Genomic DNA, 18,421 nt, shown 5'->3' with positions numbered 1-18,421 from the left:
GGTGCAGGGCAAGGATTCCCATATAAATGAAGAAATATTAATTGCAATACATTCAAGACTAGCCTTGAAAAAAATCGACAGCTGTGTCTTGAAAATCAGATGCTCAAAGTAAATATTTATGTGTATGGTTTTGCTCTGTTCATGAAACCCAATGATTATAGATACAATAATGGATCATAAAATAATGATGGTAGTCTCCTCTAGATCAAAACAACCCACTTCAGACTCTAGTTCTAAGAACAGTGTCCAGTTTTGTCAATTAAGCCAGAGAAGCAAAGTTCACGAGTACTCCAACAACACCTCAGCACAACTTTTAATATATCAATTCAATGAAAGTTAACATCAGCGAATTTAAAAGAATAGAAATGAGACCTGACCAGTGGCATTTGCATTCAGTCTCCCAACTATTTTCCTTTCTTTGGGTTCATATATCTTCTTTTAGTATAAGCCAGGAAAGTGACGGCATGGCAGTTACTTTATCAATGAATATGAAGTTCTTTTTCCATCAAATTGCAGCCCAAATTCCTGAATACTTTCCCTGTTGCTTATTCATTACAAATATTTCTAAAAACAAAAGGCAAGATGTATCTTTTTATGATATCATAGCCGAAATCCTTGAGTATTTTCCCTGTTATTCATTCCATTATGCATACTGCCCAACTGAAGAAGCAAGATGATGTCCTATTATGATATGTATTCCAATACAAGCATGTACTCTTGTTGATAACTACCTAAAAGTACAAAATATTATCCAGGACTCCAATGGCATGCTTATGATACTTCTTTTTGCTAAAAAAGTTATGACGTGAAGAATCTTAATTGTGAAGCTACATGAAAAAGTAAGATACTTTAGGTCTATTAAAATTACCACAAACAAATTATGTACATTCAGCTAATCTATACAATGAAAATGTTGCAAGGGTAGGTTTGTCCCATACCTTGGTGAACTAATTTGGAATGCTCAAATACTATAGTAGTCCACTGTTTCTTCTCTGAGCATTTTGTCTGTACTAGCTCTTATCACTCTTACTTGGTCATCTATAATTTCTAGCACCTGTTAAAAGAAAAATAGATTTGGAGAGCTTGTAAGTACATATTTTAATTGCAAGGGGAGCAATTTGGGAAATATAGAGTGGTCTAGGTATAGATTTAGTTAGGTAACATCAAAATATTGGAGGCTACATGGTGAGCATTTGCAGCTTCAACACACAACTTTTATATTGTATGGTCTCAAATTCCCATTCAATGCCATCAACGATAGACTCAACAGAAGCTTCATCAGTATCAAACAGTTAATAAGAAAATTAAGACCTGTTTTAATGAATTCGTTATTCTTCTCTTCCCAAACAAAAGGCTCTACCTCCATGAGCTAGATTCTTTATCCTTCTTGATTATGCCAAGAAAGCCATACTCCACATCATATTGCAAAATTAGAGAATACTAAACTTGGTATACATTAGGGGAAAAAACATCCCCAGAGATTTTGAAATGATGATGACAACCTGGGGTTTTCTTTGGTTTCGACTATTTTACCTTTTAGTCTTGTAAATCTCTTGGTTCATTCTGCTGACATAGCTGGGCCTGATATAGATTTGTTATACAAGAAATAGATAAAGATTACTAGTTTTATAAGTTGATGATCCTCTAAACTCCCTCAGAGGTACAAGTAAAATTAGACATTATCTTGTTTTGACATTAAAGATAAAGACTTTTTGTTATAAAATGGATAGTGCTAAAAAACACGTGTCTCAAATAGAAAGTCTGCTGTGAACTAACCTTGCCTGGAATCTAGTGGGGACAACATTTCAGAAAGACCAAAAAAAGATTTGATACAGGAATTATGCATTTATGATGTATGCTAAAGGGCATGCTTCTAATAACAAGATTACATAAAGATAAAAAGAGTTCATCAAAACATATAAACAATACATCACAAACTGTTAAATAAGAATTTAGCATGGAGATGTATTACAGGAAAAGAACCACATCCATTGGATTAATATTTTTTCTGATTGTTCACAGGCATAGGTAAACTGTAAAGATAAAATTTCTGACCATTATTTTAGTAGAAAAATAAGTTATTCAAGGTAAAGAAATACAAATAGTCAAGATTAGCAAGCACATAAACAATCTGGTCAGAGGAAATGAAAATTTTCTGAACCAGTCTACAGGCTTAAACTGATCTATGCTAAATAGCAATTTTTAGTATACAGAATAGTGTTTCATGAGTTTTGCTGCATATTTTAGTTGATGTTTTTGTTTCCAATCATGTTCAAGTGGTGGGTGTTGTTTGAAACTTTGATCTCTCTTACATAGAATGGATTTCATCTTTCATATTTATCTTCTTGGAGAATAGTATGTGGCCTATTAAAAGGAACAGAGAAAACCTATATTACCTTAATGTTCTGTTGCCTCCAGATCATGCAGTTGATAAAATTATAGCATAATACTAAGAAAAAGAATCAATGCATTGTAGGGAATCCAAAGTTACGGAAATTTCCCCTTGCAAAGGTCTATTACAAAAGCTTTTGCTCCTTCCTCGTTGCTGCAGTTGCCATTCAATATACCTGAGAGAATGTTTTTGGGCCCACTGTCAAGGGACTTTTGTTCTTCCAAATAATGATATGCTAATTGAGTTGCAGTTTGCTAATGGTACCTCCTTATTCCCTGTTCTAGATGATTTTATTTTTAAATATGGAAAATAGGCTATCTTTGTATTGTCTTGCATTTGGGTCTAAAATCTCTATTAAAAAATATAATATCCTACACTAGTCTACTTCTCCTAGGTGGCTAATGGATAAGGAGCCATCATGGAGTGGCCCTAATAAAGTAATTAGATATATGAGAATATCATTTGTGTTGAGCCCATTCTTCAAAGACGTGTGAAGTTGTGTTATAAGAATTTAGGTAAAATATATAATGCCAATGCGAGCTCCTATCTCTTGTAGGAAGGTTTCAAGTATGTCAGAAAATTATATCTTTTCATTAGGCATATTCCTCTTCTTGCTGGTTGGTTAGTTCTTCACATATTAACCAACTTGAAACATTGATAAGAAGCTTTCTTTGGTCTAATGGAAGAGGATCTAGGAAGAGACATGTTATCTCTTGGGATTTGTAAAACAGGCCTAGGAAGATTAGTAACACAGCAGCAAAAATCTTTTAGGGCAAAAATCAGAAAACCAAAAGTATAACAGTTTTTCAAAAAATTGAGATTAAAACAGGAAAAAAGAATCAGATTTAAGAAAAACATTAAAAAAATGTAGAAAAAAAGAATAAAAACTCATTGTTTTTGAAATTTAAAGGCATTTCAATAGCATAGAGATATAGAGAGAGAAAATAAAATTGAGTTTGGTACATGAATTGTGTAATATAACTTTTTGTTGTTTATGTTCATATCACTCACTACATTGCGTTGCACAATGCATACTTCATATTAAATGTAATTGTTTCTTTTGAGTAAGCAATAGAGATAAATGTCCTGGTCACACAGAAAGGATAGACAAATGGAATGATTATCTGAATATTTAAAAAAAATAATGTAAAGCCTTTAATTATATATATGTTGTTTTTAACAATTGTTGTGGACACCTTGTTAATGAAAATCTAGGACTACCTAATGCATTCACTGTATTTTCAAGTATATTTTTCACAGCACGCTGAAAGTAATATTAAAAGAAACCTCAAGAAGTCAAGATAGTCTTCAAATGTTATATTGTACAATCATTTCAAAACAAAATGGCATACTAGTTTGTCTCTATTTCCTACTGACTGTGTATTAACTCGTATTCAGAAGTATAATGACTATAGCATGCCAACTTTGTTTGTGGCAATCCTTGTATATAGAAAAAGCTGTCCAATGAATGAAACAAGATAATCCTTGACTGTAAAGATGCAGAGATATACAATAGGGGGTATATATTTTGTAGATCTTGCAATCACAGTTATCATTGATCTATTACTTGGTTAGACTTAAAAGTTTGTCAGGGTTTAGAGGCAGTGCTCTCAATGGGGTTGAGGGGCAGCTTCAATAGCACACAGACTTTCATGGCCCGCCCATCCCTTCTTTTTAATCAAAATTGTGTTTTTTTAAAGCACCAAAATGATGCCTGGGACATAGCGGACAACTATCTGTTCCTAGGATGGTTTAGATGTCCCAACTGTCTTGACAACGGCTAGTTGCCCCTACATCCCTCAAGCAACCCAATTTCTTTTTGGATGTCCCGTAAACATTTCGTACTTTTTTATTATATCCTGAATTCATTTAAAAGTCCCACCACATAAAAGTATTCATTGTAACATGATTCATTATAATATAATGGCAATGAGTTCAGTAATTTATGAGCAAATAATTGAAGAAAATGATATACAATTTCCAGAATGAGGTTGTTAACTAAGACTGTCCAAGAAATATTTGTATTAGTCATACGTCAACTCACAGAGTCAAAATTAATGTGAAAATCATTGGTGTAAACTGTATCGAACATGCATAGGTGAAATCCGGCATCTAAAACTCCAAAAAATTGTGATTAAAGTCAGAAAAATCCACAAAATGAGTGGAGACCAATCAAAAAAGTTGTCACTCTTTATTTTCAAGATGGTTTTTTTTATAAGGAAAAAATTTAAAACCGCATTTTCAAAACAGCACCACAAAACAAAATACATTTTCAGTTTTCAATACATCAACCAACAAAGTCAAATAACATGAAAATCGTTGGTATAATCCCTATCGACCGCTGTAGGTGAAATCCAGCATCTAAAAACCTCCAAAAAGTCATGATTACAGTCAGGAAAATCCAAAAATTGGGTGAAAACCAGTCAAAAATTCTGGTCCATGTTTTTTTTTGGGGGGAGAGGACCATGAATTTTAGTGTTCCACAAGTTTTAGAGATTTATGCTGCTTTGATTGGTAGCATGGGGCTCAGAAACCTTATTATTTTCTCCATTGGGTTTTTTTAACTTACTCTATGGTTGGTGATGAGCCACGAATAATTCTCCTAAACAATAGCGTGTTCCTTTTTCTCTTAAAAAATCTGAATAATCTTACTTGCCTATTATGTATATTTGGTATGCTCCTAAGAGGATCAAGCCTATATGTTCCCCTATCTTTGGGTATATTTGGAAGGCATGAGAGCTCGTCAAAAGTTATATCAAAGGGACTAAAGGTATTTCTTGTTCAGAAAAAGTTGCATATGAAGGTAGATCTATATGTTGGAATCTTTTGTACACGAACAAGCTTCTTGCATTGACTCATAACTCCTCTATTAAAAAGTGGTCTTCTAGGGAAATTCTTAATTTTGAGAACATTTTGAACAAGGATGGTCTCCTTTCCAAAGACCAGCTAATGGTCATGTACAATCTGTATGGGATTCATAATTATCAGTTTGAAGGTCAACGATGAGTTGGACAGGTGGAACAAAGTTCACTGGTTGGGGGAGCTGCAAGTTCCTAGCAACTTGTACCAAATATGTATTCTTTTCTATTTCATATAAGAGGGTCTGATGGACAAGCTTAAATTCCTATGGAGCTTACAGATTCTATTGGTTGTTGGGCAAGACAATTAAAAAAGAAGTGGGCTCCCTATTTGGAACCCAAGAAAACATTCTTTAGATGGTTAATGTTTTCTGAAGCTAGTTATTTTGCTACTATAAATAAATGTTTGTTTTGCATTATGGGTGAATCTATCAGTCATTTTTTATAATCTGTATGCCAAGTTTGTGGAATTGTTTCCTTCTTGTCTGGGTTAGTTTGTCCATAAAAGATAGAATTGAATGATCTGATATTCTTTGGAGTTCTGTCTTGCAAGGTTAAATTCTTCAAATTTTGATCTAGATTTTTGTTAATACTGTTTACTGAGGTCTTATGATTTCTTTAGAATGCAAGGTATACAGATTCTTTTTTTCAAAGATAAACAAGTCACCAATGAGTTCTCAAGATAAGTCACTCTCCATTTGGTGGCCTTTCAAGTTTTTGGACAGGTTAATAAGACTCCTAGAGAAGTTAAAGACTTTACTCAGATTGGCTTTGATAAAATTAATGTCACACTTGGGGATAGGTTGATAATAACAGGGTGCAATACAATATTGATGGGTGGCTGATCAAACAAGATGTAGTTTAGGTTCCTTCCAAGAATTCTGCATTGTTCAAGGCAAGTGAATGTGTTGCTGGTCTCTCTCATGCCTCTCAGCAGTGTGAGGCTGCTTCTTGATCTGGTAAACACTCTAATTGAGGTGGCTAGTTGTCCTTTCCATAGTTTGCAGACTTGGACTTCGAGAGTACTAGGCAAGCCCAAAATTTTTTGACTCGGCAAAAGCTCAGCAACTTAAAAAGCACTTTTTTGGCAAAATTCAATTACAAAATGTATCAAATGAGTCTAAAATTTAAATATACATCATCCTATTGAACTCATAACAAACGTCATTCAATTAGGGAAATCGTAAGCCTATCCTAGAACTTTTGTTTCAAAATGTGGATGTGTCCATTTGTTTCTTGGAATATAACTTAAGTTGTGGACTATTGTTCATTTGACATTGTAATATTTTAGGATATTTATATAAATGTTTAGAAATAAAGAATGACAAATGTTTAAAAATTAGAGCATTAATTATGAGTTAATTATTTCTATTTTTAAAATTTATTTTAATTTTTAACTAAAGAAAAATTCTTAATTAGAATAATTAAGAATAAAGTGTAAACTATCTATGACTATAATACTACTATATTACTAGCATTTTCTCAATTTAAAGATCTACAATTCAGAAGTTAGAAATATTTCCTTTCCAAATGGCAGCTTCTAACAAACTGCTGATCCTACAAACAATCAGTGCCCTAAATCATTTGAAATTTGCCCTTTTTCTTCAAACATTTTAAATGTAATCTACTTGCGAGGCTTTTTGTTGTGTTTGACCTGCATTTGACCTGGTTTTCACCCGCATCCTAGCTTTAATGCAATTTTTGTGAGTTTCCTGGCAATTTAGGCAAGTTTATTAAAGTAATATTGTAATATTTATCTTATAATGGTCATTTAAGTCATTTAGTTAGTTTTTAGTAACTTTCTATTTTGTAAGTCAGTCAGTTAGTATTTAGAATCTTTCTATTCTATCTTCAATTCTCAATTGTTTATGTTATGGAAAGATCTTTTGTAATTGCTTTGCTTATACAAGGAGTATTCCTCTCCTTTGTTAATATAACAATCATTATTATTTCATGGTATCAGAGCATAGGTTCTTTTTTTGGCGAATTTTTTAAATAAAAAAATTTGTGATCCATTTATCTAGAAATTTTGAGGAAATTTCAATAAGTTTTTTAATCGGTTTTTTTAAAACAAAAATCATGAGGTTTTTTCTTTGGCAGATTTTTATAGAATAAAATTCATGGTTTTTTTTGCTAGAGATAGAGGGTTTTTACCACAAAAGTTTTTGAACGATTTTTTGATCAAAATCGCGGTTTTTTGTTTCGCATTTTTTGGTTGAGGGGTTTTCAGCTGCTTTTGGGCTGTTTTTGCTGCTTTCAAGCTCACACGACCTAAGTTTCCTGCTCCCGCAAACTTATTCAATGTTTTTGCATGATTTTTTACAAAATCGTGGTTGTTTTGCTTTTGAGCACCATAGGACTTTGTGTTTCTTCTGCAAAATGTGAGTTTCAGGGCCACGTGTTCTTATTTCTGGTTTCTTAAAAAAAATCATGGTTTCACAGCTGCGATCTGTGAAGGGTTTTGGGACTGGTTCTTTTTTTTACATACTTTTTTAAGACAAAAATCATGGTTTTCTAGGCATTTTCTCAACAATCTGCTTGACTAGTGTCCTACTTGCAACTAGGTGTTTATGCCTAGGACTGAGTTTTTTTGCACAATTTTTTCATCAAAATCGTGGGTATCAATTTTTTGCAGTGTTTTTTGGGTCACGCCTAGGGTTTCTAGGGCAAACAATGTTTCTGCAAAAACACTAAGTTTTTGCATGTTTTTCTCCAAAACAATGAAGGGTTTTTGATGATTTTTTCACAAAATTGTGTTTTGTGCGCCTAGAGTTTCTAGGGCATGTAGGAGTATTTGCAAATTTTCTATTTTTTTTATTAGCCCTAGGTTTTCTTCATCAAGTGTTTTTGCACGATTTAAAAAAAAAACAAATCGTGGGTTTCAGTTTTTTTCTAATTTTTTATCAACAAAAATTGAAGGTATTTGAAAAGGTGATTTATCTCGTTTTCCATCTCGTCACCCAATGTCATGTTGGAAGGCACTCAGAGGTTCAACGAGAAGAATTACAATACCTAGAAATGGACGATGCTCACCATTTTTTAGTAACAATGCCTAGATCAGATTGTTTTGGGTAATTTTGCTCATCCCACAGTGGTAGGCAAAGACCTGGACAAGTTTGATGAGCATACTTGTGAAGCAGTTATGCTGCTCAAGTTATTAGTCACTGATGAGAAGCTTCCAGAAGTGTCATCTGGCAAGATTGTTGCACAAATTTGGACTCACTTTAAGGATCCACTCAAGATGTCAAAGAAAGGTAAAGCTTTCTTCCTTAAAAATATGTTGTTCTCCCTTATGATGGATGGCAAGATGTCTTTGCAGAATCATTTAATGAAGATCAAAGACATTTACGATCAACTGGAGACCATTGATTGCAAGATGGAAGAAGAGGATATGATGGCTATCATGCTAAAAAGCTTACCACGATCCTATGAGCACTTCATCGAAACTCTAAACATTACATCAACCAATGTTGACTTGAAGTTTGATGAACTATGCAACAAGCTCTTGCAACAAGACAAGTGGAAGAAGCAGTTTGGGAGCAACAACGAGTCAGCTAGTAATGGAGCAAACTTTTACTACCAAGGACAAAGGCAAAGGTGAGTCCATTCAACAGAAAGGGTAAGGCAAACCTGATGATTCTTCAAAGAATCCAAAATCTATCACATGTCACTATTGTAGTAAACTTGGTCATATGAAGAAGTTCTATAGAAAGTGGTTGGCTGATCAAAAATCCAACCAAGGAGGGTCTCAACAATAGGCTCATGTCGTAGAGCATTCAGAGGAGAAGGGCCTTCTATGCATTCATGGCCAAAAGACTAGTAGATCGTGACAAGTCTTCTGCATGGTACTTAGTCGAATGACCATTAAGAGAGGGTAATAAAATAATATTGTAATATTTTGCTTATAAAGGTCATTTAAGTAGTTTAGTTAGTTTTTAGTAACTTTCTATTCTGTAAGTCAGTTAATTAGTATTTAGAGTCTTTCTATTCTGTCTTTAGTTCTCAATCGTTTCCGTAATGGAAATATCTTTTGTAATTGCTTTGCTTATATAAAGAGTACTCCTCTCCTTTGTTAATTTAACAATCAATTATTATTACAAAGTTTTCCTACGATTTTGGTGAGTTAATTTTCTATTTACCAGCAAGTTTAGTTTTTGTAGGGTCGACAAGTAAACTTGCAAGTTACTCTCACATGGTTTCAAAACTCGCGATTACTTGGGTAGGCCAACAAGCACTCACCATATCTCCAATCCATGGTCCTTTCCCTAAGGAGGGTACTGTTGTGACCTTTTTCACACATCGCCCCATTGCAAATGGAGACCCTCTCTTTTCTTGCTTTCTAGGATTTTGTTAGTATCCTGTGACCTTTTGTTGCAGTTTCACCAAGCCTTGTCCAGTTCAGAACATTTCAGGCCCTGACGATTGAAAGTTAGTTTTTGCAAGTTATGTGATTCCGAAGTGTGAACACCACCAGAGTGCTTAGAGAGGTCAAAGGACAAAGATCGCAATTGATTTGGACGAATTTGGACAACTTTCTATTTTTAGAAAGTTTGCTTTTTTGCTTTTTCCTATTTTTTAGGAAGTTTCGTTTTTGGCATTTTTAGCCCGATCCTCGATATGGCTATTTTTAGAAAGTTTTCCCTATTTTTTAGGGAAGTTTGCTTTTTGCTTTTTCGGGATGCAAACCTAGGGTTTACACTTGTGCCACTGACCTGCTTCGACCGGAACTCGAAAATTCCAAGTTTTGACCTAAAAAAGCTAAATCCCTAGATTTTAGGATTTTTGCTTTTTCGGGATGCAAACCTAGGGTTTACACTTGTGCCACTGACCTGCTTCGACCGGAACTCGAAAATTCCAAGTTTTGACCTAAAAAAGCTAAACCCCTAGATTTTAGGCTTTTTGCTTTTTCGGGATGCAAACCTAGGGTTTACACTTGTGCCACTGACCTGCTTTGACCGAAACTCGAAAATTCCAAGTTTTGACCTAAAAAAGCTGAATCCCTAGATTTTAGGCTTTTTGCTTTTTCCGGGATGCAAACCTAGGGTTTACACTATTACTACTGACCAGCGTCGACCGAAACTCAAAAATTCCAAGTTTTGACCTAAAAAAGCTGAATCCCTAGATTTTAGGCTTTTTGTTGCTTCAGATGATCCACCTAAGCATGGATTTCAAATTTCAAGTTAATCCGATTAAATTAGATTAAGCTGTGAAATTTTGAAATTTCTTTGAAAATTCTTCTTAGTCTGGCTAACAAGGGTTTTGAAGTGTTTCCGCAGGTTCAAACCCCATCACGAAGGTTGAAGAGGCCATGAAGGAGCCTTGCATGAAGTCCGCCATGCCTTAGGAGGCTGTGTGGGTGCTCTCATCAAAGTCTGCCATGCCTTAGGGAGGCCATGTGGATGCCTTGCCTAAAGTCCGCCATGAGTTTGGAGGTCACATGGGTGCCCACTCTAAAGTCCGCCCCACCTAAAGAGACCATGGAGGAGTAAGGTTTAAAGTCCGCCATGAGTTTGGAGGTCACATGGGTGCCCACTCTAAAGTCCGCCCCACCTAAAGAGACCATGGAGGAGCAAGGGTTGAAGTCCGCCTAAGGTTGAAGAGGCTATGTGGGTGCCAAGCTCCAAGTCCGCCCTGCATAATGGAGGTCATGTGGGTGCCAAGCTCCAAGTCCGCCCTGCATAATGGAGGTCATGTTGGTGCTAAGGTTAAAGTCCGCCATGCCAATGGAGGTCACATGTGTGCCTACTCCAAAGTCCGCCATGGGTTGAAGGGGCCATGAAGAGGCCAAGCCAAAGTCCGCCAAAGCTTAAGAAGACATAAAGGGGCTAAGGTTGAAGTCCGCCCAAGGTTGGAGAGGTCACATGGGTGCTAAGGTTGAAGTCCGCCCAAGGAGGAAGGAGACCATGAAGATGCTAAGGCTAAAGTCCGCCCCACCTTGATGGAGGTCATGTGGGAGCAAGGGTCAAAACCCGCCCCAATGCCTTAGCCAAATTTTCACTTTAATGGAGGCCATGTGGGAGCAAAGGTTGAAGTCCGCCCAAGGAGGAAGGAGACCATGAAGGTGCTAAGGCTAAAGTCTGCCCCACCTTGATGGAGGTCATGTGGGAGCAAGGGTCAAAGTCCGCCCCAATGCCTTAGCCAAATTTTCACTTTAATGGAGGCCGTGTGGGAGCAAGGGTCAAAGTCCGCCCCAATGCCTTAGTCAAATTTTCACGTTAATAGAGGCCATGAAGGAGTTCTAGCCAAAGTCCGCCATACCCTGGAGATGTGTTGAAAGTCCACCAAAATTTGAAAAAGATGGAGATAAAATTTGAAAAAAATCAACCTACACATGGAAGGTCAAACAAAGTCAACATGATGTCACAAAATCCACAAAGATTTCAAAATTAAATCCAAAATGAAGAAATATCTAAATAAAAAAAAATACTCAAAATTAATCCAAAATGGAAAGTTTTTTTTGAGAATATTGAGAGAATATTAAAAAGTTATTGAGATATTAATTCAAAACGGAAAGTTTTTTTGAAAGGGAATATTGGAGGATTAATGAATATCTTCAAACTTAAATCAAAATGGAAAGTTTTTTTAGAATTAGAAGTATGAGTTGGATGATTTTAGGGGTTTTTGCTTAAACCTTGTCTACAAATACTTCATTATCAAATTCATTATTGCACCAAGAAATTCAAAATTACTAAGGAGAGCTTAGTAAAGTATGTCAGTTTGAAGATCATCTGGAGGAAATTCTAGATATTGCTGGAAGTGGGATAATATTTTTGGCAGAAGGCTTACAGATTTCTGGAGAAAGGCATCTTTTCTGAATTTTCTCAATATTTTGGAGAAAAGTCTAGCCTTACTCCTATCCAAGTCAGAGGTGAAATTAAAATTGTGAATTTTCTGAATATTTTCCAGAATTTAATAAATGATTTTTTCGAAAATTTTGGAGAAAGAAAATCATTTTTTTTGGCTAAGTATGAAATTTTTTTTGAAAGTTTTAACACTTGATGGTGACTTCAACCGACCTCAAGGCTGAGGGTCTGGAGGTGAAAATTTAATTTTTGTGGCTAAGTATGAGAGTAAAAAATGGAAAATTTTCCAACACTTTGCCATTTTGCTGCTCCGTAGTTTTTTTTCAAAATTTTGCAGAAATTTTCTGACTTAAAGTTTTCATCATTCATCTGCAGGTCTTAAGCACCATGAAGTTCCAGGTAGATAAAGATGCTCCTCCAGAGTCGAGGATGACTTCCAAGTGGAAGAACATCAGCAACACCAACCTCGGACACATCAATCTGAGGGAGTTTAAGAAGCGAATGTTTGGTCTGGACAACCTTGTGCCTACCACCATTGCGCAAAAAATGATGAAGAGTGGTATCGTGCACGTTGTCGGCTTCCTCCCCACCATGCAGTGCAATGAACTAGTAATTGAATGTGCCAAACACTACAACCCCATCAGTTGGATATTGTTGCACCTAATGGAAGAGTGTTGGCGAATGTCAACGATGAGGCCATCAGAGAGGCCTTCAAGATCCCTGAGTACCACAACGCAGTATATATGACCAAGGACGAAGCTGACAGTCTATACCACGATCACCTGGAAGAATATGATGCCATAGTTAATCATTCCTGGCTAGACAAGCCGAGGAAGGGCGCCTCCAAACTCCAGAGAAAGAGCCTAGTGCGAGAATACTTCAAGGAGGACATTGGGGACATGATTGTCTTGCTCAATAGAATAATAGGAAATCCTCAGGGAGCTCCATTCGAACCCTGGATGTATTATTTCATTAATGAAATAATCAATGGAGTAAAAATGATAGACTGGGCCCGTATGATCAGCGACAACCTAGACAGCCAACTAAGGAATTTGGAGGCGAATAGGACTTTCTTCATGAGTTCTTACTTGTTCTATTCTTTAGCCAGGACCTACAGGTACAGAGGTCTCACTTGTAGAGGAGAAGTTGGAAACAAGGAGAACCAATTTCCGATATATGATTGCTATCCCTAGCTCCATATGGAGGAGAAGTTCCATTTCAAAAGGGTGAATGATGTCTTCCTGATGCACATTACCCAGACCCTTCAAGGTGGCCTGCACCAGAGGCTCTCTCAAGAGTCTATGGACTTCATCGGTCCGTTCGGGTGTTGGTACATCCAATATCCAAAGTTCACTTACCTCCGAATTCAGGGATTCTCTGGTCCTCCATACAAGCTTCCAGCTTACCCTACCAACCAAGTAGTGTTGCTCGAGGTTGTGAGACAATTGGAGGAGTATATAGTGATTCAAAGGGACAAGTAGAAGAAGGTAGGGACATCCTCACTTACAATTGGTAATGGGCTGGAAACATGTCCATCATCACAGGCTGCAGCTACCGCTGAGAAAGAACTGGCCTGGTATCCCTTCTACCAATACAAGGCAAGAAAAGATTTCGATGCATTCCATAGGATAAAGAAGATCGAAGAGACAATGTTTGAGCACAAACTGGATCTGGAAGACTATTGGGCTAATGCAGCCGATAGTTTCGAGATCCGGAAGAGGTTCTGGTCAAGAATTCCTTTAAGTATGGTTAGAGCAACGGAAGTATTCAAAGTTGCCAATCAAGTAGAAGAAAGCCTAGAACTTCAATAGCCAAGTTTTGAGAAGATGAAGAATGAACCTTTAGTCTTGATAGATTGGACAAAGGGAGAAAAATCAGATCTAGCAGACCTCATGAGGTCGGTGGTTGAGTACTCAAGGTGGTGGGCGTCTGAGAAGACAAAACAATTGAAGGCCAGAGGTGTGGTTCTAACTTATGAATTAATGGGAGTAGATGATATTCTGTCTGTCCATCCTTGTACCTCCGCCGGTGATACTCGGAATCCAGAAAGTGTTGGATTTCAAAAGAGAAAGGAGTTGGGTGGAAGCTCCACTAAGGTCACAGGGAAAAGGGCTGTAGGTGAGAGAAGAGAATCCAGCGAAAGTCACTCCATCCTAAGTGTTGCTTCCATTGCGCCTGATCAAAGTACAATTGGGGAGCAAGAGATGAACATCTAAGTGATTGATGATGAAGTAAGAGTGCTTTCCCAGCCAGTTGAGGAAGTGGTGGAGAAGGTCTTCCGAACTCCAGACAGGGGGCAGATTGAAGCCCCTACAACCTTCTTGGATAGCATGCCAACGAACCCAGGAGAAGCAGACGATGAGTTTGATCGGAACACTGTAGAACAATCAACCATTCCTGATTGGCTGAGAGCAAGGATAAAGGCCAAGGTTCCCAAGGATGCCCACTCAACCGAGGAGGTTACCGCAGCATTCTTGGAGAAGGTGAATGAACCCACTATAGCTAAACCGCCCAAACCAGCCAAGAAGTTTTCCCTGATTCAGAGAGACAGTGCCGGATTCAGGACAGTCCAGATAGCAGTGCCCAAAGAAGGGAAGACTAGGGACAATGTCACCGCAGATGACTACAAGATTACCACCATAGAGATGGGTAAGCCTACCCAGGACCAGGAGATCCAATATTTTGATGACTCCTGCAACGTTCTAAAGACGAGGCTGGCTCATGAAAAAGAAAAGAGGAAGAAAGTGGAAGAAGAGAACCAGCAGTGGAAGAAGTATGTTCTCCATCTTACCAGCCCGCTCAACCATGAAGTCCCGGCTACTCCACCACAACCTCTTCAACAGGGATCAATGAAGGACTATGATGATATGAAGGGATCATACACTCAAGAAAAGGAGTGGATTTCAGACGCTGTGATACGTGCTGACACCCTGGTACAAAACTTAGTATCAGCTCATGAGGCAACTTCTTTGTTGATTGATCGTATCCAGGATCTAGCATCCAATTGGGAAGAAGTGGATGAAATTCAGAATGAAATACTCCCTCACCTGAAGGTTATCTGAGGCATGTCAAAGAAGAGCTTAGTGGATGCAGGCATCATACAGATAGGAGATAGGTATGACTTCGGCACGTGGTACTATGCTCTGGTCACTTGGATTGAGGTTATGAAGAAATCTGAGACCAAGTGTTTTGAGACAGAGGCAAGGGTTAGAGAGATCCTGGGCAAGGTATTCCGTGTGGCGTCAGAGATCTGGAAGAAGGAAAGCCTAAGGGAGAAGCATTTACAAGCAGAGAACCTGAGAGCCAGGATTCAGGCAAGCTTCTTCTGAGATTCAGGGATGATTAACAAAGGCGATCTTTCAAAGATTGCAAACTTCCTCTCCATCGATGACAACTTCCTCACCCAAGCAGTGGAGTGGGAAGGCATCCTTGCCACATGCGCCGACGATGTGGATCTCATCGACTTCCAGATTGGTGGTTTGCCAAGTGTCACCATGTAGGAGGTCAAGCTCGTGGTGTCCAGATACGTTGAATCTCTGAAAGAGGAAAGTGGCCACTCACCTCAGTAAAATTAGCAGCAGCACGCCACTTGTCACTCTTTCATTTGCTTGAACTGATAGTATTTCGGGAAACCCTAATTAGGGTTTAGGACTTTCAATCTTGGCCCTTGATCGCAGTTTGATCTCGGCCATTCATTTATTTTTGAGAAACTATATAAGGTTGCCTCCTCTCATTTGAAAAGGGTGTGAGGTTTTTGATGTATTGTTGCTTAAGGTCATTTCTAGATAATATATTGCATGTGCGCTGCTTTGTTATCTCTATTATTTGAATGATTTGCATGGTTTCAATTGCCTCAACACTTAGTTAGAATTAATTTAGATTTGCTTTCATTGTTGTTAATTTGAATGAAGGATTTGATAAGTGTCAATTGATGGTGTATCTCCGCTCACACTTTTGGTGTATGGATGATTTCCATCTCACCATGCAAAGTTAGTCTGAGCCCATCTCCTATGCATCCCAACATCTTGATCATAAGCACAACCCATTGAAGATTGCACCGGCCTTGTGTAGTTGTCCCTAGTGTGGCGAAGCAAGGTTTGGTTTCTCGAGAGCACCTAGTTGATACCATCTCCAGAATTCGTAGGATTAGATTAGCCTCCCTGAACCCTATCTCTTTTCCCCTTTCTTTTGAAAGTCTAAATCCCAGAAAATTCCCCAAAAAAAGAAGAGCCTAAAATTGCTAAATCCATCTAAGTCCAGCAGTTCAAGATACTTGTCAAAAGTAAGTCCCCCTTGAAATTTCAGCATACACTACCCAAGAAGCTATTCCACTAAAGTCGCTTGTTCGCACATATAGACCTTGGAATCAGTAGTGATTTTTCAGGAGAGGATAGAATACCTTCGGGTATCCTATCCTAATGTTTGGTAGATGATAAAACAGATACCAACAGGTACTAACCAAGAAGATCGTGTTAGTTGTTGACTTCAAAGGCCCATGGTGTTCATGGTATTGGAATCAAAGTATATTATGACTTTGCTGAGAGAAGTTTGCCAATGAGCCTTACACCTGCATATTTGGTCACTCATGCAGACCCTCCCTCCCACAATGATTCAGAATTTAACTCCCTCATGCCTACCAGACCTGATTAACTTCTATTCTATGTTCATCATCATGAATTAGGTCTTTTGGCTGTGCTAGTTGGTATTCTACTATGGTTTTATATTAAAATTCTTCAGATTTTACTTTGCCATTTGATACTAGTATTGTATAAAAACTTTATGCACATGCTCTCAACTTGTGCCTTGATTGTTAATTGGTCCCCTACCCTCCCCTCCTCTACCAACTTTTTGGTCTATTTAAGGTTTGGCATTTTGCTGCCCCAGGGGGATAGATAGTTTTTGTCTTTTGGTGACTAAACTTCTAAGGCGACTTAATATCTCTGTTGCTCAGCAGAGCTATATTTGTAACCTCTTCTCAATATTTTATGATTGCAAAATAAAAAGGGAAGAAGTTGTAACCCATGCCAGGAACAAAAAGTACCATACAGCAATATTCTAATGCTCAAATATAAAACGATATTCTAATACTAGAATAATCATCAGTTCATAATATAATAATCAAAATGCTCAGGACATATATAGAGATGGCTGTTTCCACATATAGCTTATTCTCAAAGTGAAATAGAATGGAGTTATTACCTCTGGAACTGCACCTAGAACTCCACTTGACATCCCAACATCAATGCGCCATATTCTGCTGTTACATTTACTGTATTTACATTTACAAATTTCAGTACCATGCTATAACCTGTCATTGTCCCAAAATCTAGCTCGCATAGCATATGGTATATGTTTCAATATTAGCAATGTTAACATTGTGACACCTAATCAACAAGGCATTTCCAAACACTTGATTCTTTTAATCCTTCACTAATTAAAGCATACCAGTTTGCACCAGTTGTTTGGGGAGTATGACCGACTACCATGCCTTTGGCATTAATTAAGTCTAAAGTTGCTGCTAAGATTCCACAAATCTGCAATAAAATGGAAAACTCCAACTTTTATTTAACTTTATATGTGAATAATTATTCTAAATAGTCCCACAACTAAAATTATGGTTTACATTAGTACAATTCTAATGCATTTTCACTTTTGAAAGCAAAAGGAAAACTGACCTGAAAATTTCTCCTGTCCGTGCCAAGTGTTTCTTGTGAATATAAACGACTCCAGACAACACTATCATAGCCCCGGGTTGCTATAAATGGGATTTTTTCTTGTATTCCTTTATTATTATTATTCTCCGCTCGCATCCAGTGAGCGACTTCCTTGTTCATTTTCTGAACCCCATATTTGACTGAGAATAATCAAATGCATCAATGTCACACTTAATTGGCATAATGAAAAGAAGAAGGTTAAACATAAGATGATAAACAACATAGATGAATTTCAAATAATTCTGTCTTTCAAAATCTTATAACACATTGTAATGCATATTATTCTTAACCTTCAGCATATCCATAACATTCCCTACAAATCTCCAGAGGAACAGTGGCTGCAAGGCTATTGTCATATCTCAACAATCTTAATATCCATCTCTCATCTGAAAATACTTTACATTCACTTTTTATGCCATTAATATTTACAGCTCTGGAAAGTATTCTTCAAAGAGAACACAATGGCAAGAAAAAACATAAAAATTGTATATAGGCTTATATTTAAACTAACAACCAGATAGCAGTGAACTCCAAACACTACATTGCATCAAAAAGTAAAGGTGTAATGTTTGGGGTCAAGATAACAATTCAAATTCAATTCTCAAACATCCATAAACACTATTTTATTAAAAATGCTACCAGCCCTAGCTTTCA

At 37.2% G+C, this 18,421-nt stretch overlaps 1 protein-coding gene across 5 annotated transcripts in view; it reads right to left on the bottom strand.

The window, feature by feature from the left end:
- Window positions 1-286: 286 nt before the first annotated feature.
- LOC131045037 (shewanella-like protein phosphatase 1) overlaps window positions 287-18,421 on the bottom strand; it is a 174,163-nt gene continuing 156,028 nt past the window's right edge. For 3 of the 5 annotated variants that reach the window (XM_057978544.2, XM_057978548.2, XM_057978547.2), the window contains 5 exons: window positions 17,729-17,907; window positions 17,499-17,587; window positions 17,253-17,322; window positions 939-1,054; window positions 287-827 (listed from right to left, as the gene is read on the bottom strand). In XM_057978544.2, the coding sequence (XP_057834527.1) occupies window positions 962-1,054; window positions 17,253-17,322; window positions 17,499-17,587; window positions 17,729-17,907 (431 nt within the window). In that variant the 3' untranslated portion in view covers window positions 287-827; window positions 939-961. The remainder of the gene's footprint in view (window positions 828-938; window positions 1,055-17,252; window positions 17,323-17,498; window positions 17,588-17,728; window positions 17,908-18,421) is intronic. The other 2 variants (XM_057978546.2, XM_057978545.2) reach the window with 2 other exon arrangements.

The sequence above is a fragment of the Cryptomeria japonica genome, chromosome 7 (assembly GCF_030272615.1).
Source record: "Cryptomeria japonica chromosome 7, Sugi_1.0, whole genome shotgun sequence".
Taxonomy (NCBI): Eukaryota; Viridiplantae; Streptophyta; class Pinopsida; order Cupressales; family Cupressaceae; genus Cryptomeria; species Cryptomeria japonica.
The sequence above is the reverse complement of the archived record's forward strand: the minus strand, read 5'-3'. Positions and strand labels throughout refer to the sequence as shown.